Genomic DNA, 19,945 nt, shown 5'->3' with positions numbered 1-19,945 from the left:
AAAATGGGAATAATCCGTTCCCGGGTTTCCATAAAATATACTTTTCAACTAAATAAGCCTTAAAACTACACACAACATACCTCATTCTATGTATAATAAATGTGCTATTGTATTGTAATGAAAGAAATACACTGCATTGTATCATAAAGTCACTTTATTTACATCATGTATGGCTTGATGGAATGGCGTTGGAGGTCAAAGGGAATTGCTGATTCCCAAAGGAAACCATTAAAATGGGAATAATCTGTTCCCGGGTTTCCATAAAATATACTTTTCAACTAAATAAGCCTTAAAACTACACACAACATACCTTATTCTATGTATAATAAATGTGCTATTGTATTGTAATGAAAGAAATACACTGCATTGTATCATAAAGTCACTTTATTTACATTTGTGATGGTCATTGATGGCTTGATGGAATGGCGTTGGAGGTCGAAGGTCAAAGGGAATTGCTGTTTGGAAAGAGAGGCGCATTACATGAGGACTGTAATTAAAGAAATAAACTGTGCTGTAAAATAAAGTTTTATTTACCTTTTTGATGGTCGTTGATGGCTTATGGAAGGAGAGTCACCTCCCATAAGGACTGTTGGTAACTTAACCTCTGGTGCTGTTCGGTCGTGTGCTTCCGCCGAAGATCACTCCAACAGCCGTGGTGGGTGTGTATTATGAAAATAGTGCTTATTATAAGGTTTAATTTTCATAAATTTGACGCTTGTAAGACGAAAAGTTTGTAAGATAAGGTGTTTGTAAATTGCAGTCTCACTGTACAGTAATCATTTTTTTTTTAATTTCAAAAATGACTCATGTGTCGCCAGTTACCCACCCACTGTTCCTGGGATTCAATCCAAATGACACGTGTTACCCTACGTTTCACCTCTGTCGTAATTTTTTCTTCTTCTATCCCCTCACCCTCCGCTCCCCTCGTACTCTCTTCACCCTGATTACCCCCACCCTCCTCCTCCTCAAGAGCTCGCTGCCAGTGCTAAAGGGATTGAACTGCGGGTGAACCGAGAACGGGAGTGCAGACTGCTGGTGAGGTGATAAACACTTGAAAAGGCCGTGGGAGGAGTCACGGGAGGGGGAGGGGAAGTGGACGGGAAGGTGAAAATGAGGTGAAAGAGAACGATGGCGGAGGGGATGGAGCTGGAGGGGGGGGGGGGAGTGATGTGACGTTTAAAGGGAGAATGGATCATCCTTACAACCTTAATGCTCTTTAGGAAGATGTGACAAAAGGCTTTCGTCACCATCGATTACTGGAGGGCTTTTTATTCCAAATACAGTGGAGGGACAGCAGCCACAAACGACGGAAAACTACATTAGTGATGGTGATATAAAAAGAATAATAATAAGAGGGGGCGGGGAACATATTAGGGAAACGGGACTTTGTATGGAGTACCTCTACTTCACACAAAATTTGTAAGTTATGAAATGCCCCAAGAGGAAAATATTGCCTTGTTATAAAACTAATTTCAAGACACAAAAGTTAAAAAAATACAACCAAGGCCGCAATGAGTATTTCTGACTTTCCTGAACGCAACATACTAATAGCGATACAGTGAGACCTCAACTTACAAACACCTTAACTTACAAACTTTTCGTCTTACAAACGTCAAATTTTTGAAAATTAAACCTTATAATAAGCACTATTTTCATCATACACACCCACCACGGCTGGCGGAGTGATCTTCGGCGGAAGCACACGACCGAACAGCACCAGAGGTTAAGTTACCAACAGTCCTTATGGAAGGTGACTCTCCTTCCATAAGCCATCAACAACCATCAAAAAGGTAAATAAAACTTTATTTTACAGTACAGTTTATATCTTTAATTACAGTCCTCATGTAATGCGCCTCTCTTTCCGAACAGCAATTCCCTTTCACCTTCGACCTCCAACGCCATTCCATCAAGCCATAAATGACCATCACAAATGTAAATAAAGTGACTTTATGATACAATTCAGCGTATTTCTTTCATTACAATACAATAGCACATTTATTATACATAGAATAAGGTATGTTGTGTGTAGTTTGAAGGCTTATTTAGTTGAGAAGTATATTTTAAGGAAACCCGGGGACGGATTATTCCCATTTTAATGGTTGCCTATGGGAATTTTTTTTTGAGATACACACTTTTCGCCTTACACACTCTGTATGGGAACCAATTAAGTTCGTAAGTTGAGGTCTCACTGTACTGCCATTGGCTATTATCTAGCAGTGTGTGTGTGTATATATATATATATATATATATATATATATATATATATACACACTGCATACATATATATACACACTGCATACATATATATACATGTACATATATATATATATATATATATATATATATATATACATACAGTAAAGTCTCGTTATATCGATATCGGATATATCGATAGTCCCGGTTATATCGATACTATTTCTATGCACGCACGGAGAAAATTACATGCAAACAGGGTTGGATATATCGATAGTCCCGGTTATATCGATATTTTTTCGGACTCCCTTGAATATCGATATAACGAGACTTTACTGTATATATATACGCACACACACACACACACACACACACACACACACACGCACACGCACACGCACACGCACACGCACGCACACGCACACACACACACACACACACACACACACACACACACACACACACACACACACACACACACACACACACACACACACATATTCCTGTGAACTGGCGGCCATTTTTCTCGGCACTCCGGCTGATTTCTTGCTTATGCTCTCATAAATGATGAGCAACGGCTTCTGGTAAGCGTGTAAATCTCTTGCCTTTAATTTACAGCCGTTGAATCCGCTGGTCTATAGCCATCTTATTTCACACATTTATGACTTTCCCACCACGGCGCAGACCTCTCCGGGCCGACTCCACCAGCCAGGAGAGGACCGTAGGGATTTGGGCAAAGAGCCGTAACTTTTTGTCCGCTTTCCAATAGGAGAAGCCTTCATTCGGTGCACCTTGTTAACACCTTGCGCGTATTTTACCCCTTTACCCTTTTCCCTGGAGGACTGCAGGCTTGTATTCGTTCTTTCTTTCTTTATTCTTTTTTTCCTTCCGCATAGCAGATGGCCTCAGCCTTTACAAGGGTGGGATAAAACTGCTCATCTTGAACCCATTTGATTCCCGCTTGGGCGCCCTCTGCCAAGGACAAGAAACGGCAAAGACGCTCAAGCCAGACATTGTAAAATGAACACCCCCCCCCTACTGCCCCCTCAGCCCACCCGAAAGGCGCTTTTCGAAAGTGGAACGCTACCTCAACCAAGAACGATGCTCTCTCTCCATCTCGCATAGGTTCAATTTCAGTCTGATCATCATGCAGGAAAAGTGTGTTATCATTCTTGTGTTTCCGACAACTAAAACTAAAAGTCAAGGTACGGCCCATTTCATGATAGCGTTTGAGCGATTATTCAATATCAGTGAAAATCCAGTTTAAGATTCATGCACGATGATTTTTTTTTTTAATCCTCACAGGGAAAACGATTCTATGTACTGGTAGAACGACTATTCTGCACAACTGTGACTTACAAGCAACATTTTTTTTTATCAACCACCACATGACATTTATTCGTCAGACTAATTCATGTGACGAGTGAGTCTAATTTTAACCGCTAACTCATTCACGATGTGCAAAAACGCATCCACTCCAGTGCCAGGGTTTTTGTCATTTTCACTCAAATTGCAGGACCAGCAGAATATTGAGTTTTAAAATTCTGTCTGTAACCCCATCCCCCACTGCTGCATTCTTGACCAATCACGTGGCTTTAACCAAAGACTGGGGGCGGGGAATAGAGGACAAAAACAGTGGGCACCATTTTCTTGTTCGGAGAACGGGCTCATTCGCGAACGACACATCACTCATTGTGGCAGCTCCGTGTGTATCCCGAAAAATAGTTTGTATGCCAAGGTAAAAATTTCATAAATGTGACGTTTGTAAACCGAAAAGTTCGTAAACCGAAGTTTCACTGTATTTATTTATTTATTTTATTATTGGTTATTTATCTATGAGTTTGATCATTCATGTATTTATTTATTTATTGATTTATTTACTTATTTATTTAACCGAGTGCAAATACATTGTATTCAAATACAAATTCAAATAATATGACCATTGACAAAAAAAATCTGCAGACCATTAATTAATTATTATTATTATTATTATTATTATTATTATTATTATTATTATTACCCAATTTTTCCCGCTTTTTTGGGGGGTTCTTGTCTTTGATTGGTAAATGTTGCCTTTTGTTTATATAAAAAGAAACGACTAAGTCGCAAAAAAAAAAAAAGCAGGGACAGTAACAGTCTCGGCGATTGTGCAGTAGAAAATGTTTCACAAGAGGTTCCCGCTGTGAAACAAATTGAGAAACAGCAAATAAAAGTAAAAGACAGTGCCGGGGTTTTAATACGTCTATTTTGCTGTGTCGAGAATAAAAAGGATCGATACCGATAGTGTCAAAATAAAGAAATAAAAAACAAAAACAAAGGTGGACTGACCGTAAACCAGCAGGGTGTAGTGATCGGCGGCTCGCCCGTAGTTGTTCTGCGCCTGACACAAGTACGTGCCGTTATGTGACTGGCTCAGGCGGGAAATCTGGAAAGTGGGACCGGAGATCTCGGCACGCTCAGGTAAGGTGTCGTTGATTTTGGACCATTGGATGGTACGGGGCCTGCGAGCGAAAAGTGGCAAGACAGAGTCCTTATAAATCTTAAAATAAAATAAAAAAAAAATAAAAATAAATAAATAAAATAAAATAAAATAAAATAAAATAAAATAAAATAAAATAAAATAAAATAAAATGCAATACAATACAATACAATACAATACAATACAATACAATAAAATACAAAATAAAATAAAATAATAATAAAATAAATAAATAAAATATATTAAAATAAAATAAAATAAAATAAAATAAAATAAAATAAAATAAAATACAATGCAATACAATACAATAAAATAAAATACAATAAAATACAAAATAAAATACAATAAAATACAAAATAAAATAAAATAAAATAAAATACAATACAATACAATAAAATAAAATAAAATAAAATAAAATAAAATAAAATAAAATAAAATAAAATAACATACAATACAATACAATACAATAAAATAAAATACAAAATATAATAAAATAAAATAAAATAAAATAAAATAAAATAAAATACAAAAAAATATAATACAATAAAATACAATAAAATAAAATAAAATAAAATACTTGTCTTCACCACGTATGGTATAAAAAAAATAAAAAACTGTCCTCACTACGTATGGTATAAAATGTTAGTGGTCCTCACAAGACTAGTCATACAACCCACTCCTCCGCATCCCCCCCCACACACACTACAAAGAAGCCAGTTAAGCAGAATGACATCAATGTCCTTTTCTAATTCCTCGACCCCTAATTGGTCTTTAACGCTTGACAAGAATTGAACAAGTGTGTGTGTGTGTGTGTGTGTGTGTGTGTGTGTGTGTGTGTGTGTGTGTGTGTGTGTGTGTGTGTGTGTGTGTGTGTGTGTGTGTGTTTAGAAGGTCCACAGGGGACTGCTGAGCCATCACACACTCACAGTGAGCGTCCCAAACAAAGCTTTAGCGGAAGATAGAATATAAGGATACAATGTACGCCGATCACAGCACGTCTGCTCATTATGGGATTCCAAAATGGTGGCAGAGGCGCGCTAGGAGGTGTGCCAGCCTCTTTTTACAGTGGGCCAAGCAGGTCGAGTAATTATGAGACCATTAGAGTTTGAAACAGGCTAAAAACAGGGAAATTGAGAGTTGGGATGAGGAATTATTATTTTTCAAATGGGGTTTATCATATTAGTTATGAGTCAATGTGCTTCTCAACAAGTGAAGGAGGCTCTCCTAAGAAGGATTAAGGGCCCAGATTTTCTTCATCAAATTTCAAATCCGCCACGGCGCTTGGACGTATCGACGCCGGTCGTCATGGCGGATGAGCGCGCGGAAGGCAGGAAATGGCCCGAGGGAGGGTTGCGCCGTCGTGGGAGTGCTCACAGTTTTCGAATTGTGTCACAATTTTTTTTTTCCACTTTTGGCACAATGACTAGAAATGGAAAATTGTGAGATTTTTTTTTTTGCTTGATTATGTATTTAGTATCTCAAAAAACTAATTAATTTATTACTGTAAATATTTAAAGGACAACCGACGTCTCCGGACAAGTAGTGTCCATAATTTGTAAAATGGCTTCAAATGACTTCTACTGGTCGTATTTTAATACGATTCCACCGCATATAGCTATATTTTACATTTTAAGACTCGCACGGAATATTCCGGAAGTCTTGTTTTTGAGTTGGTGACGAGTCCTCACCCTACGTCACTGAAGGAACGCCCCTGACTGAAAAAAGGACACATTGTCGCAGTACTTCCATCACGTCAATGCATTTTGCTGTACTTTGGTCTGAAAATGTCATGTAGGACAAAAAAGAGGCAGAAGAGGGTGACAAAGCTCCATGTAAGGAATTCTTCAGCCTGTGGAAACGGGCTGATTAATTCCTTACACGGCTTTGTCGCCATTTTCTGCCTTTTTTGGGTGCGACATTTCCCACCCCTGATGTCTCAAAATGACACGGAATAAATTCTATAATCGATTGCGAACATGTATGCTTTCTTCTTCAGAACTATTTGAATCATATTCATAACTGGATGTGTAACAAGAGCGCATATTCTCCGAATCTGAAGCCATTGTTTTCATTCTCGAGCAAGACAAGACGTCTTGGGGTGACACCACAAACAAGGGGGCGGGACCTTCTGAAACTGGATCACTTCCGGGTTCAATTTGAAGTAGTTTTTGGACACTTTAAGTCATTTTTATTGGTGTTTTGCATTTGACTAAAAATATCATACTGCGTGTTTTGGGTATTTTAGATACTTTAAAACGTTTTTCTGATGTCACTTAGGAAACAAAAAAGTGATGTCTATTGTCCTTTAACAACAGCAAAGCGACACAAGGGGTCATCCGTTGATGAGGCTTGAAAAACTCGAAGAGCCAAACCCTCTTTGCACCACGGCGGGAAATGTGACATGTTGTTATTATCACGTCGGGGTCACCGGTCGATCCGTATTACATCTTCATTTACACTTATATGATTGAAAATAGGCTCTTCAAGCTCTTTTACGGAAGGCAATCATGTCAGAATCACGTTTCGATCCGTCACTCACGGGTAAAATGTCAGCAACATTGGATTGGTTTTGCCACACTTGGCTAAAAAGCCAGTAGCGTGCGATAGCTAGTTTGAGATATTGCGCACATTTTACATACATACGTACGAGCGTAATTAGCGCTTGCAATGCGTGAAATCGACAAAGGAGCATTCGTTTTATATTTACATCGTGAATTAATCTTTCCGGAAGGGAGCAGAATCGGATAATTAGTGACGTTAAATGTCAGCAACTACTTAGCGTCACCATTTTAACGCATTTCCGCCGTTATCCGAACACATGTCGAATGTCATCTGCAAATCAGGAATATACATGAACATCCTGATCGTGGTTATAATAATAATAATAATAATAATAATAATAATAATAATAATAATAATAATAATAGGATTTGGATTTGCCTTTATTAGTCTCGCAGTGGAATAATAATAATAATAATCATCATCATCATCATCATCATCATAATCATAATCATCATAATAATCATAATACATTCAATTTATAAGTGCCTTTCAAAACTCTCAAGGTCACTTTATAGTCACAGGATAAGAATAAAAATGTTTTTCTGCGGGTGAGCAGCGGCAGCCAGATGCGCCAGCGTTCACTCAACCCGGACGTAACACACACACACATTTACTTAGAATTTGTACTTTTAACACAAAATTCCGATTTTTAACTCGGAATTCAGACTTTAATCTCAGAATTGACTTTAATCTCAGAAATCTGAGTCTTAACTCAGAATTCAGATTTTTAATTTAGATTTCCGAGTTTAATCTCCGAATTGACTTTAGTCTCAGAATTCCGATTTTTAATTTAGACTTCCGATTTTAATCAGAATTGATTTTACTTTCAGAATTCTGACTTTTAATTGAGATTTACGATTTTACTCTCAGAACTGAGTTTAATCTCAGAATTCCGACTTTTTATTTAGACTTCCGACTATATCAGAACTGACTTTAATCAGAATTTCGATTTTTAATTTAAACTTCCAATTTTACTCTCAGAATTGACTTTAATCTCAGAATTCTGACTTTTAATTTAGATTTCCGATTTAAATCAGAACTGATTTTAATTTCATAATTCTGATTTTTAATTTAGACTTCCGATTTAAATCTCAGAATTGATTTTAATCTCAGAATTCAGACTTTTAAATTCGATTTCCAATTTTAATCTCTGACTTCCGACTTTTAAATTAAATTTTTCCAATTTTAATCTCTGAATTCCGATTTTTACATTAAATTTTTCCAATTTTAATCTCTGAATTCCGATTTGTGACTCAGAATTCTGACTTTTCACAAATAATTCAAACTTTTAACTCATAATTCAGATTTTTAACTCATATTTCTGACTTTTACCTCCCAATTCTGACTTTAATAACAAATAACAACAATAAAAAAGCCTTTCATATTCCTACAATGGGGAAATTTGAATCACTCAAAATGAAGAGAGAGACATATTTTCTTCAGATATATGAATTTAAGCATTTTTTTCCAAGTCTTTAATTTTCCCCTAAAAGTATTGGAATGGAGATTCCTTTTTTTTGGGGGGGGGGGGGGGTACATGTCACAGGCCGGGTTGACTGTTGTACTTACTGGTTAACTGGATCAGAGATTAAATGAAAAGCTAGTTTTGGGGATGGCTAGCATGTAGCGGTTAGCGCTGTTTGGAACGAAGAATATTGCGAACTTCAGGGAATGTGATTTTTTTTTTGCAGCCACTTGCAAATAGCATCCTGGGACAACGTGTCAGCGTGAAACTTGTTGGGTACACGCTGTTCAGTACACTCTGAAATCCATCAAGAGGACTTACAGTGGGTTGCCGATGACCGAGCAGGACAGGCTCAGCGAGTCACCCTCTCGTAAGATGCCGGAGGGAGGGACGATCCTCACGGTTGGTGCAACTGAGAACAAAAGAGCCAAAGGAGGAGAGAAGAGGAAGACAAAAATAAGCTAGTAAAATGCGGCTTGTGGCGTCTTTGCCATCAGTTTCCACGGCAACGGCCCGTTGACGAGCAAAAACGCTGCCCGTTTCTCCCCGCGTTGCTATGATCAACAAACATTGTTTACTGCGGAGTAACTCAAGCGCAATATCATATATCTTTATTCGTATGGGGCCTTCGCGGCAGTTGCGGCGTTAACAAAGCGCTTCGCGAAGCATAAAATATTGGATTGGATTTACCTTGATTCGACTCGCAGTGGAGAAATTTACATTTAACAGCAGCAAAGTGATGAAAGGAAGATGAAAGGAAAGAAAGAAGTAGAAAAACAAAATACAGGAGCTGCTGGAATATATATATATATATATATATATATATATATACAGTAAAGTCTCGTTATATCGGTATCGGATATATCGATAGTCCCGGTTATATCGATATTTTTTCGGACTCCCTTGAATATCGATATAACGAGACTTTACTGTATATATATATATATATATATATATATATATATATATATATATATATATATATATATATATATATATATATATATATATAAATAAAAAAATAATAAAAAAATATCTAAAATATTTCACAAGAATATGGCAGAAGGACTAACATATAACATAAACTAGATCATCAATCATAACAATTTCAGCTGTTATCAACTCCGAAAATTGGTCCTTTTGTGGACAAAACAACAACCTGAGACCATTTATGGGCACAGGAAGTTTCTACCTGACAACAACCTTACCATATATGGGCACAGGAAGTTTCTTCCTCACGGGAACGAAATGATAAACTGCTGAATCGCCTTGCAGGGATCGAAAGAGGATCTCACGCAGAGCTTATTGACTGAACTTCAGTATTCAGTATTTGTCAACCCAGACGTAGAAATTTGTCTTAACGTGGGAGTGCGAGTGATTATTCAAGGCTAATTAGCCACTGCAAGAAGAGCAATGAAATGGGAGCGACGCCGCCCACGCTAACGGGCCTCCGCCGGCCTCCGACGGGGGACCGTGGGTCTGACTGCATCGATAACATCTGGACGTATCGACTTTTAACGAGAGCCGCTTCTGCGCCAAATATCCGTCAGATGAAATAGGATTCGGCCGAAAAACGGGCTCCCTTGTCGCCGTGACAAACGAGGCTTCCGATCTTGACGCAAATTACTACTGCCGCTGTCGTAGCAGTACAAATGGAATAATTTATGTTTTTAAATCATTCACAGAACGGGTAGATGATGACTCTTGGGGAGTACGATACGGTGTGCATGTTGAAAGTACAATACGGTGCGCCCGTTGAACGGCAAAGATGGCCGAAATCTTATCGAAATACTCACAGAACACATCCAAGCGGTAGTGTCGGATCCTCTTCTGGTTGCTCAACGCCGGGTGGAGCGCCTCACAGCTCAATGCCGCACCATTATCTTTTCTTTCCACCGGTATGCGGATGGTGCTGGATACGCTAACCGTCTTGCCGTTGTCCTGCTGGGAAACGACACCTGCCGGAAGATCGGTAGATCAGATGACGGCAGGGGAGGGACCGAAAAATAAAAATGCAGAAGAAGAAAAACAAGTAGGAACAAGTGCCGGATGAGGCTCCGTTTCCGTACCTGGAATCTCACGGCCATTGCGCATCCAGCGCAAGCTAGCGGGCGGTTTGCTGCGCGGCGACACGCAGCTGAGCTCCACCTCGCCACCTTCCACCGCCTCCTGTTTCACTTCCACGGCAGGCGTCTCAGGCGGAACCAGGACGGCCAACGTGGCCACCTGGTGGTGCGTGGCATCCGTGTAGAGCTGGCAGAAGTAGCCGCCCTCGTCCGAGACGCTGACGTTGGTTAGCGTGATACGCACCAGCCTTGGCGTGAAAAGAACCATCTGGAAGCGGTCGTCCTTCAGGGCTGGAGGACGGGATCACAAGTCGTTTTATTAGGCAATTGTATGAGTAGAATTGTCATGGAATCACAAAAACAAAAAAGATACAGTAAAGTCTCGTTATATCGATATTCTCGGGAGTCGGAAAAAATATCGATAGAACCGGACTATCGATATATCCGATCCTGCGGCATGTAAATTTTCTCCTTGCGTTCATAGAAATAGTATCGTAATAAGCAGTACTATCGATATAACCGATATCGATATAACGAGACTTTACTGTATTGACAAAATATGAGGAGAAACTGTTCTTATTTTTTTTGCATTACGCACAACTTTCATTTATTGTACGATAATCTAATTGTAACATATATTTATGACATATTTTGGTGCATTTATATGCTTCAGAAAACATTTACGTCTGAATTTTGTGAGGTCTTGGAATGGATTAGGTCATTCACATGGAAAATGCGTCTTAACTTACAAACTTTTTTTTTGTTCAGACATTTCTTCCAGAAGATATTAATTTCATAAGTAGAGGTATATGTTGGATCGTTTCGGGAGTGGTATTTGTTACCCTGAAGGTCTGGACTACATTTTTTACATCGTAATCAAAGTTCGGAACAATTTTTTTTCTGTTGACGCTCGACAAAGTTTTTGCAATAGTGTGAAAATTTAGCGACGGAATTTGTAAAGTCAGCATGCAATTACTTCTCATCGATTCTTAATCCATGGATGTCAAATTGGCACCTCTTGATGAAATATGAGGAGAAACTGCTCTTAATTTTTTGGGATTATGCACAACTTTCAGTTATTGTGCGATAATCTAATTCTAACATGTATTTATGACATATTTTGGTGCATTTTTATGCTTCAGAAAAAAATTCGGCCTGAATTTTGCGGGGCCTTGGAACGGATTAGGTCATTTACATGGAAAACGCGTCTCAATTTAAAAACTTTTTTTTTGTTAAGAAATGTCTTCCAGAAGATATTAATTTCATAAGTAGAGGTATATGTTGGATCGTTTCGGGAGAGGTATTTGTTACCCTGAGTGGCTGGACTACATTTTTCATGCCGTAATCGAAGTTCGGAATAAAAATGTTCCTTTGACGCTTGACAAAATTTTTGCATGGATGTGTAAATTTGGCGGCAAAATATGTAAAATCAGCGTGCGATTGCTTCTCATTGATTCTTTATCCACGTTTAACAGTTTTTATAGCGCAGTGGACTTAACTGGTTGGGCTCGTTAGAAACATGGCAACCCCCATCTCACTAAATGGCAACTAAATGTCACGTCGCCACCCGCCGAGTCCAAGTTGAACTTTATGGTGCGGTTTCATTTGCATGCGGGTTGGTGGCCATTTTGGCTAGCTGCACCGACCACATTGCTGGCTTACTTCTGCCCCCTTTCTCTCATAAAACAAAATAAAAACGTCACGACCGCTCTTCGGGGGCTCGCTTGTAAAAATAGGTTTAATTTAATGCTTTTATTTGGACAGTTGGGCACACTCGGGTAAGGGGGGGGGGAGGGTAGCTTGACAGGAGGAAGAAATACTTCACGGTACTTTGCCGTTAGCGGCGTAGCGAACGTTTCCTTCGCGACGGCCACTTTGACTCGTGAAGTGGATGTCGTAGCAAGCGAGTGGGAGCGGGGGGGGGGGGCGCTAACGATGAACAAGTCAAAGCCGCTCTAGCAACGCGGGTAATCGTTGAAGATTAACACCGGCGAAGGGGAATGTCCATTTAAGCCCTCTTCATCAGAGGGTTTAATGTCTCCCATTCATGTTCTTGCGCTGAGAGTATTGGCGATTAATTCGCTTAACCGCCGCATTACCAGCAAGGGTGTCCATCTACTTTAGTCAAACGAATACGCGGCGGCAAATGCTTGGGTGAGACAGAAAATCGGAGAGGCCATGAATGACATGCACTCAACTTGAATCTGGTAGGGCTAAATTAGTGAAATGTTATTTTGGAGTGAGCCGGTCCTCCCCCGAGTGTCTCCAGTTGGTCCATAATAATAATAATAACACATTTCATTTCTAAGCGCCTTTAAAAACTCTCGATCACTTCACAGTCACGGGATACGTTTTGCTGTGCATTCACTCAACCCGGAAGTAACTTAAATAGATAGAAAGCTAACTAGCTAGTCAATTGCTAGCTAGCTAGATAGCTAATATGTAGCCAGCGAAATAGCTGATAGCAAATAAGGAGCAAATAGCGAGCTAGCTAATGTAGCTAGCTTGATAAATAGCTAGCTAGCTAATTGGGTAAACGTAGTAGAAATACAGTATGTAACAATTGAGGAAGTAACTCAAATAGATAGAAAGCTAGCTAGCTAGTTAATCGCTAGCTAGCTAGATAGCTAATATGTAGCCAGTGAGATAGCTGATAGCAAATAGATAGCAAATAAGGAGTAAATAGCTAGCTAGCTAATGTAGCTAGCTTGATAACTAGCTAGCTAGCTAATTGGGTAAACGTAGTAGAAATACAGTATGTAACAATTGACGAAGTAACTCAAATAGATAGAAAGCTAGCTAGCTAGTCAATCGCTAGCTAGCTAGATAGCTAATATGTAGCCAGTGAGATAGCTGATAGCAAATAGATAGCAAATAAAGAGCAAATAGCTAGCTAGCTAGTGTAGCTAGCTTAATATCTAGCTAGATAGCCAATTGGGTAAACTTAGTAGAAATACAGTATGTAACAATTGAGTAAGTAACTCAAATAGATAGAAAGCTAGCTAGCTAGTCAATCGCTAGCTAGCTAGATAGCTAATATGTAGCCAGCGAGATAGCTGATAGCAAATAGATAGCAAATAAGGAGCAAATAGCTTGCTAGCTAGTCTAGCTAGCTTAATATCTAGCTAGATAGCCAATTGGGTAAATTTAGTAGAAATACAGTATGTAACAATTGAGTAAGTAACTCAAATAGATAGAAAGCTAGCTAGCTAGTCAATCGCTAGCTAGCTAGATAGCTAATATGTAGCCAGCGAGATAGCTGATAGCAAATAGATAGCAAATAAGGAGCAAATAGCTTGCTAGCTAGTGTAGCTAGCTTAATATCTAGCTAGATAGCCAATTGGGTAAACTTAGTAGAAATACAGTATGTAACAATTGAGTAAGTAACTCAAATAGATAGAAAGCTAGCTAGCTAGTCAATAGATAGCGAGGTAGATAGCTAATATGGACCCAGCAAGATAGCAATTGATGGTGGCCTATTAGAACAATTGACACAAGTCTGCCGCTGCTCACCCACAGAAAAACACATATCCACTGACTGTAAAGTGACCATGAGAGTTACACTAGCTAGCTAGCTATTTGCTCCTTATTTGCTATCAGCTATCTCACTGGCTACCTATTAAATATCTAGCTAGCTATAATCTCGCTAGCTAGCTTTCTATCTATTTGAGTTCACTTGCGGGTTGAGCGTGTGGCTGCTGTTGCTCACCCACAGAAAAACTTATCCTGTGTGTTTTGAAAGGCGCTTAGAAATGAAATGTATTATTATTAATATTATTATTATTCATTTAAAACCGAGACAAAGCAACTCGGGAGTTGACTGTTAGCATTAGCATGTTAGCATGTGGACCTCACAGTGCTCCATCCTTTCCATGTAGCTAGTGTTGGCAAGCCTCAAGCCGAAATGTCAAACAAATGACAAACAATTATTTTAAAGAAGCAATCTCCTAAATGTCATTTAATGTTAGCGATGATGTTAGCTTATTTCCTTTCTCGCGCGCGCGTTGCTTAGAGGCGACGTTAGCTTACCGACAAGAAGTGATTATAAGGTGAAACGAGCCAAGGTTGAACTCAAAATGGCGGCCATGCTACAATTTGAGCGCAACAGCGAGTCGGCGGCGCTAATGAAGATCCGCGGCGCATCGTCGGGGGTTAACGGCGCTGGGAGTTGTCCCTTTTTTTTTAAAAGGAGTCGCGTAGTTTGGCTAGCAAATAAAACAGTCACCTCAATTAACTCGGCGGTTATCTTTTTTAATGAGGAATAAGCTCAAATGGCAAGGCGAAGCCATTTTGCGTCGCCATGCGCACGCGGCGGAACCAAACAAACCGTTGCCAATGCGCAGCCCGTTAAAGAAGCGCAAACTAAATTAGAGGATGACTATTTATTTATTTATTTATTTATTTATTTATTTATTTATTTGTCGATTTTAATGTGCAACTTGCTTGGCGGAGGAAGATGAAAGCTGACGGAATTGTGCTCGTTTCAATTTCTAAAGCAAAGACGGAAAAAAGTCACATTCAAAGAGGTGAGAGAAAATGAATTCATCAAATAAAAAACATCAGCAGGCTTTTTTTGTGCCTCGTTTAGAACGATGTCGAACGTGATTCGTTGATTCAGAAATTTTATGACGTGTGAGGAGATAATAGCTGTTTTTTTTTAACTTAATTGGTTCCCAGACAGAGTGTGTAAGGCGAAAAGTGTGTATCCCAAAAATTTATTTCCCATAGAAAACCATTAAAATGAGAATAATCCGTTCCCAGGTCCCTATAAAACATAATTTTCTACTTTCTAATTTTCTAAGCCTTAAAACTACACAACATATACCTTATTTTACGACTAATAAATGTCTATGGAATTGTAATTAAAGAAATACACTGTATTGTATAATAAAGTCGTTTTATTTACCTTTGTGATGTCGTTGATGGAATGGAGTGGCCGGTTTCATCAGCATTAAACACTTGATAAGGAACGTAGCCTTCTTCTTTCACCATCTTGAGGAATGATCCCTTGTAGATGCTTTCTCTGCGATAATTTTACCTGGTTCTTCATCAATTGTGTTCTGTTTTGCTGGGTTGATAGCTTTTTGCATCAAGTGTACAGATGGCTTGTGTTATTTTAACCTTGCAGTCTACACTCAGCCTTTGAACTATCAAAGTTGAAACGAGTCCAAATTTCACTGTGTTTTTACACATTTTTGCACATCGTGTGGCAGTGAATGAGTTAAAAAGACACTATTTATTCAGGGTGTTTATTTTATTATTATTATTATTATTGCATTTTATTTTATGATACTTGCAAATTTCTCCATTGTGGGACGATTAAAGCTATTCTGATTCTGATACTTTATTTTATTTTACTTTATTAATATTATTATTATTTTATTTTATGGTACTTTATTTCTTTTATTTATTTTATTTATGTTATTTATCTATTTTTTATCGTGTGTGCTCAAGTCACTAAAATGATACATATTCCAGATTTGAAGGATGCCTGTCGTATATATTTTGTCCTAGAATTCAAGTGAAAACGACAAAAACCCTGGCACTGGAGCGGACCCATTATTATTATTATTATTATTATTATTATTATTATTGCGTTTTATTTTAGGATACTTTTTTATTTTACCTTATTAATATTATTAATATTTTATTGCTTTGTATTTTACTGTACTTTATTTATTTTATTTCTCTTTTTTTAATCTTGTGTGTTCAAATCCATAAAATGATGCATAATCCAGATTTGAAAGATGCTGGTCGGATATATTTTGTCCAAGAATTTTAGTGAAAATGACAAAAACCCTGGCACTGGATTGGTCACATTTTTTTGCACATTGTCTGGCAGTGAATGAGTTAAAAAGACCCTTTATTTTATTATCATTATTATTATTATTATTATTATTATTATTATTTCATTGCATTTTATTTTAGGATACTTTCTTTTATTTTACCTTATTAATATGATTAATATTTTATTGCTTTGTATTTTACGGTACTTTATTTATTTTATTTCTCTTTTTTTAATCTTGTGTGTTCAAATCCATAAAACGATGCATAATCCAGATTTGAAAGATACTGGTCGTATATATTTTGTCCAGGAATTTGAGTGAAAATGACAAAAACCCTGGCACTGGACTGGTCACATTTTTTTGCACATTGTCTGGCAGTGAACGAGTTCAAAATACCCTTTATTTTATTATTATTATTATTATTATTATTATTATTATTATTATTATTATTATTATTATAATTATTATTATTTCATTGCATTTTATTTGATGATACTTTATTTTATTTTACTTTATTCATATTTGTAATATTTTATTGCTTTTTATTTTATGATTATTTATTCATTCATTTTTAATCTTGTGTGTTCAAATCCATAAAATGATGCATAATCCAGATTTGAAAGATACTGGTCGTATATATTTTGTCCAGGAATTTGAGTGAAAATGACAAAAACCCTGGCACTGGACTGGTCACATTTTTTTGCACATTGTCTGGCAGTGAACGAGTTCAAAATACCCTTTATTTTATTATTATTATTATTATTATTATTATTATTATTATTATTATTATTATTATTATTATTATTATTATTATTTCATTGCATTTTACTTGCTGATACTTTATTTTATTTTACTTTATTCATATCTGTAATATTTTATTGCTTTTTATTTTATGATTATTTATTCATTTATTTTTAATCTTGTGTGTTCAAATCCGTAAAATGATGCATAATCCAGATCTGAAGCATGCCTGTGGTATATATTTTGTCCTGGCGACGACAAAAACCCTGGCACTGGACACATTTTTTTTGCACATTGTCTGGCAGTGAATAAGTTAAAAAAGTGTGAACGTGTATGTTGGTTTTCTTTCGACATATACACACCCCGCGTTCCGTTGAAGAAGAGCGTCTGTCGACGTGGGTTCTGAATGACCACGATGGAGCCATCATAATTCTGCAAGCGGCAGGAAATCTGGGCTGTTCCGCCTTCCAAGACGGTGACGTTCTCCGCCTGCACCGCCTGACAACACGCTGGAAGAGGACAAAGAGCAGGAAAAAAATAATTTACATCACAGTTCTATTTCGATGCCACCTTTCAAAATGAAGAAAAAAAAAAAACACTGTCGGCCTTCTTTCGCTCGCAAGTGATTCATCGCTCAGAGCCGTGCTTGAGAGGAAAGGAGAGACACAGCAAAACAAAATGGAGATATGCGATTTTGGGGGTTCGGAAAGACGATTGTCAGAATAATAGAAAAAGAAGAGCGAAAAAAAAACCACTCTGAAATTTGCTCGTCACCTTTAGCAGAAAGCTGTGATGAAAATAGTTTTCTTCTAGTTTAGTTTAGTTCTAATTACAATCCAATCCACTACAATACAATACAATATAATACAATACAATACATCCAAATTTAGATAGCGCTTTCACAACAGCTACAACCACTGTTGTGTTGTGAAAATATGATTTGCACTTACAGTAAAGTCTCGTTATATCGATATCGGATATATCGATAGTCCCGGTTATATCGATACTATTTCTATGCACGCACGGAGAAAATTACATGCAAACAGGGTCGGATATATCGATAGTCCCGGTTATATCGATATTTTTTTCGGACTCCCTTGAATATCGATATAACGAGACTTTACTGTATTTTGAAAATCTATTTTTAAACTTTATTTTGGTGTCTCAACGGCATCTATTAAAGTAGGTCGCGCCTTTTGCTGCAATCGGGAAATGCGGGTCTTGAACGTGGATGACTTCAATGCACTTGTTTGATACTTTGGCATCATTTTTGTGACATCTTTTAACATAAATAAATAAATAAATAAATAAATAAATAAATAAATAAATAAATACAAAGACCTTATCTTACAAACGTCTTACAAATGTCAAATTTCCGAAAATGAAACCTTATAATAAGCACTATTTTCATAATACACACCCACCACGGCAGGCGGAGTGATTTTCGGCGGAAGCACATGATCGAACAGCACCAGAGGTTAAGTTACCAACAGTCCTTATGGAAGGTGACTCTCCTTCCATAAGCCATCAAAGACCATCAAAAAGGTAAATAAAACTTTATTTTACAGCACAGTTTATTTCTTTAATTACAGTCCTCATGTAATGTGCCTCTCTTTCCAAACAGCAATTCCCTTTGACCTTCGACCTCCAACGCCATTCCATCAAGCCATCAATGACCATCACAAATGTAAATAAAGTGACTATGATACAATGCAGTGTATTTCTTTCATTACAATACAATAGCATATTTATTATATATAGAATAAGGTATGTTGTGTGGAGTTTTAAGGCTTATTTAGTTGAAAAGTATATTTTATGGAAACCCGGGAACGGATTATTCCCATTTTAATGGTTTCCTATGGGAACATTTTTTTGAGATACACACTTTTTGTTGAGGTCTCACTGTATTTGATACTAGTTGACCCAAATTTCCAGTCGACAAATCAGCCCATTTCCAACGGAGCTTGGGCGCCATCTGGTGCATTTTCTGGGACGCTACATTGCAGTCCTGACGGCTCGTATTGAGACACAAGTACTTCTTTAATCGATTGCAAACATTTATGCTTTCCTCTTCAGAACTATTTGAATCATATTCATAACTGGATGAGTAACAAAAAAGCATCTTCTCCGAATCTGAAGCCATTGTTTTGATTCTAGAGCAAGGCGAAGACGTCCTGGCGTGACATCACGTACAAGGGGGCGGGACCTTCTGAAACTCGCCATTTCCGGGGTCATTTTGAATAGTTTTGGGACACTAAGTCATTTTTACTGGTGTTTTTCATTAGACTAAAAATATCAGCCTGCGTGTTTTGGGTTTTTTAGATGCTATCAAACGTTTTTATGATGTCGGTTAGCAAACACAAAAATGGTGTCTTTTAAAAATGCGTTCTCTCACTTTGGTTAACGCCACAGTTTGCCATCTTGGTTGTAATTATTTTTCTAATGGCAGTTATTACTCATGCAGCGAGCACCCCCGAAGTTAGGCCGCCATTGTTTGAAAAAGGACATTAGCGTCACCGTGCTCCGCATCTTGACAAGTTTCACGCCACGTCTCTCTTCTCCCATTAGTGACTTGTCAACATTCAGACAGAAGAGTGACTGCCGCACGCCCGAGCGTAATGAGGAGGAAAGAGTCTCAAATCCGGGATGGAAA

The 19,945-nt window shown here is 37.7% G+C and overlaps 1 protein-coding gene across 3 annotated transcripts in view; it reads right to left on the bottom strand.

The window, feature by feature from the left end:
* cadm4 (cell adhesion molecule 4) overlaps nucleotides 1–19,945 on the bottom strand; it is a 218,583-nt gene that overhangs the window by 17,869 nt on the left and 180,769 nt on the right. For all 3 annotated transcript variants that reach the window (XM_088998548.1, XM_088998549.1, XM_088998547.1), the window contains exons 2-6: nucleotides 17,655–17,801; nucleotides 10,769–11,056; nucleotides 10,496–10,657; nucleotides 9,021–9,111; nucleotides 4,522–4,694 (exon numbers count right to left, since the gene is read on the bottom strand). In XM_088998548.1, coding sequence (XP_088854674.1) covers nucleotides 4,522–4,694; nucleotides 9,021–9,111; nucleotides 10,496–10,657; nucleotides 10,769–11,056; nucleotides 17,655–17,801 — 861 coding nt within the window. The remainder of the gene's footprint in view (nucleotides 1–4,521; nucleotides 4,695–9,020; nucleotides 9,112–10,495; nucleotides 10,658–10,768; nucleotides 11,057–17,654; nucleotides 17,802–19,945) is intronic.

This window comes from Hippocampus bargibanti, linkage group LG06 (assembly GCF_051943395.1).
Source record: "Hippocampus bargibanti isolate YZ-2025 linkage group LG06, ASM5194339v1, whole genome shotgun sequence".
In the NCBI taxonomy this organism is placed as follows: Eukaryota; Metazoa; Chordata; class Actinopteri; order Syngnathiformes; family Syngnathidae; genus Hippocampus; species Hippocampus bargibanti.
Note: the sequence above shows the minus strand (reverse complement) of the source record. Positions and strands in the feature narration are given on the sequence as shown.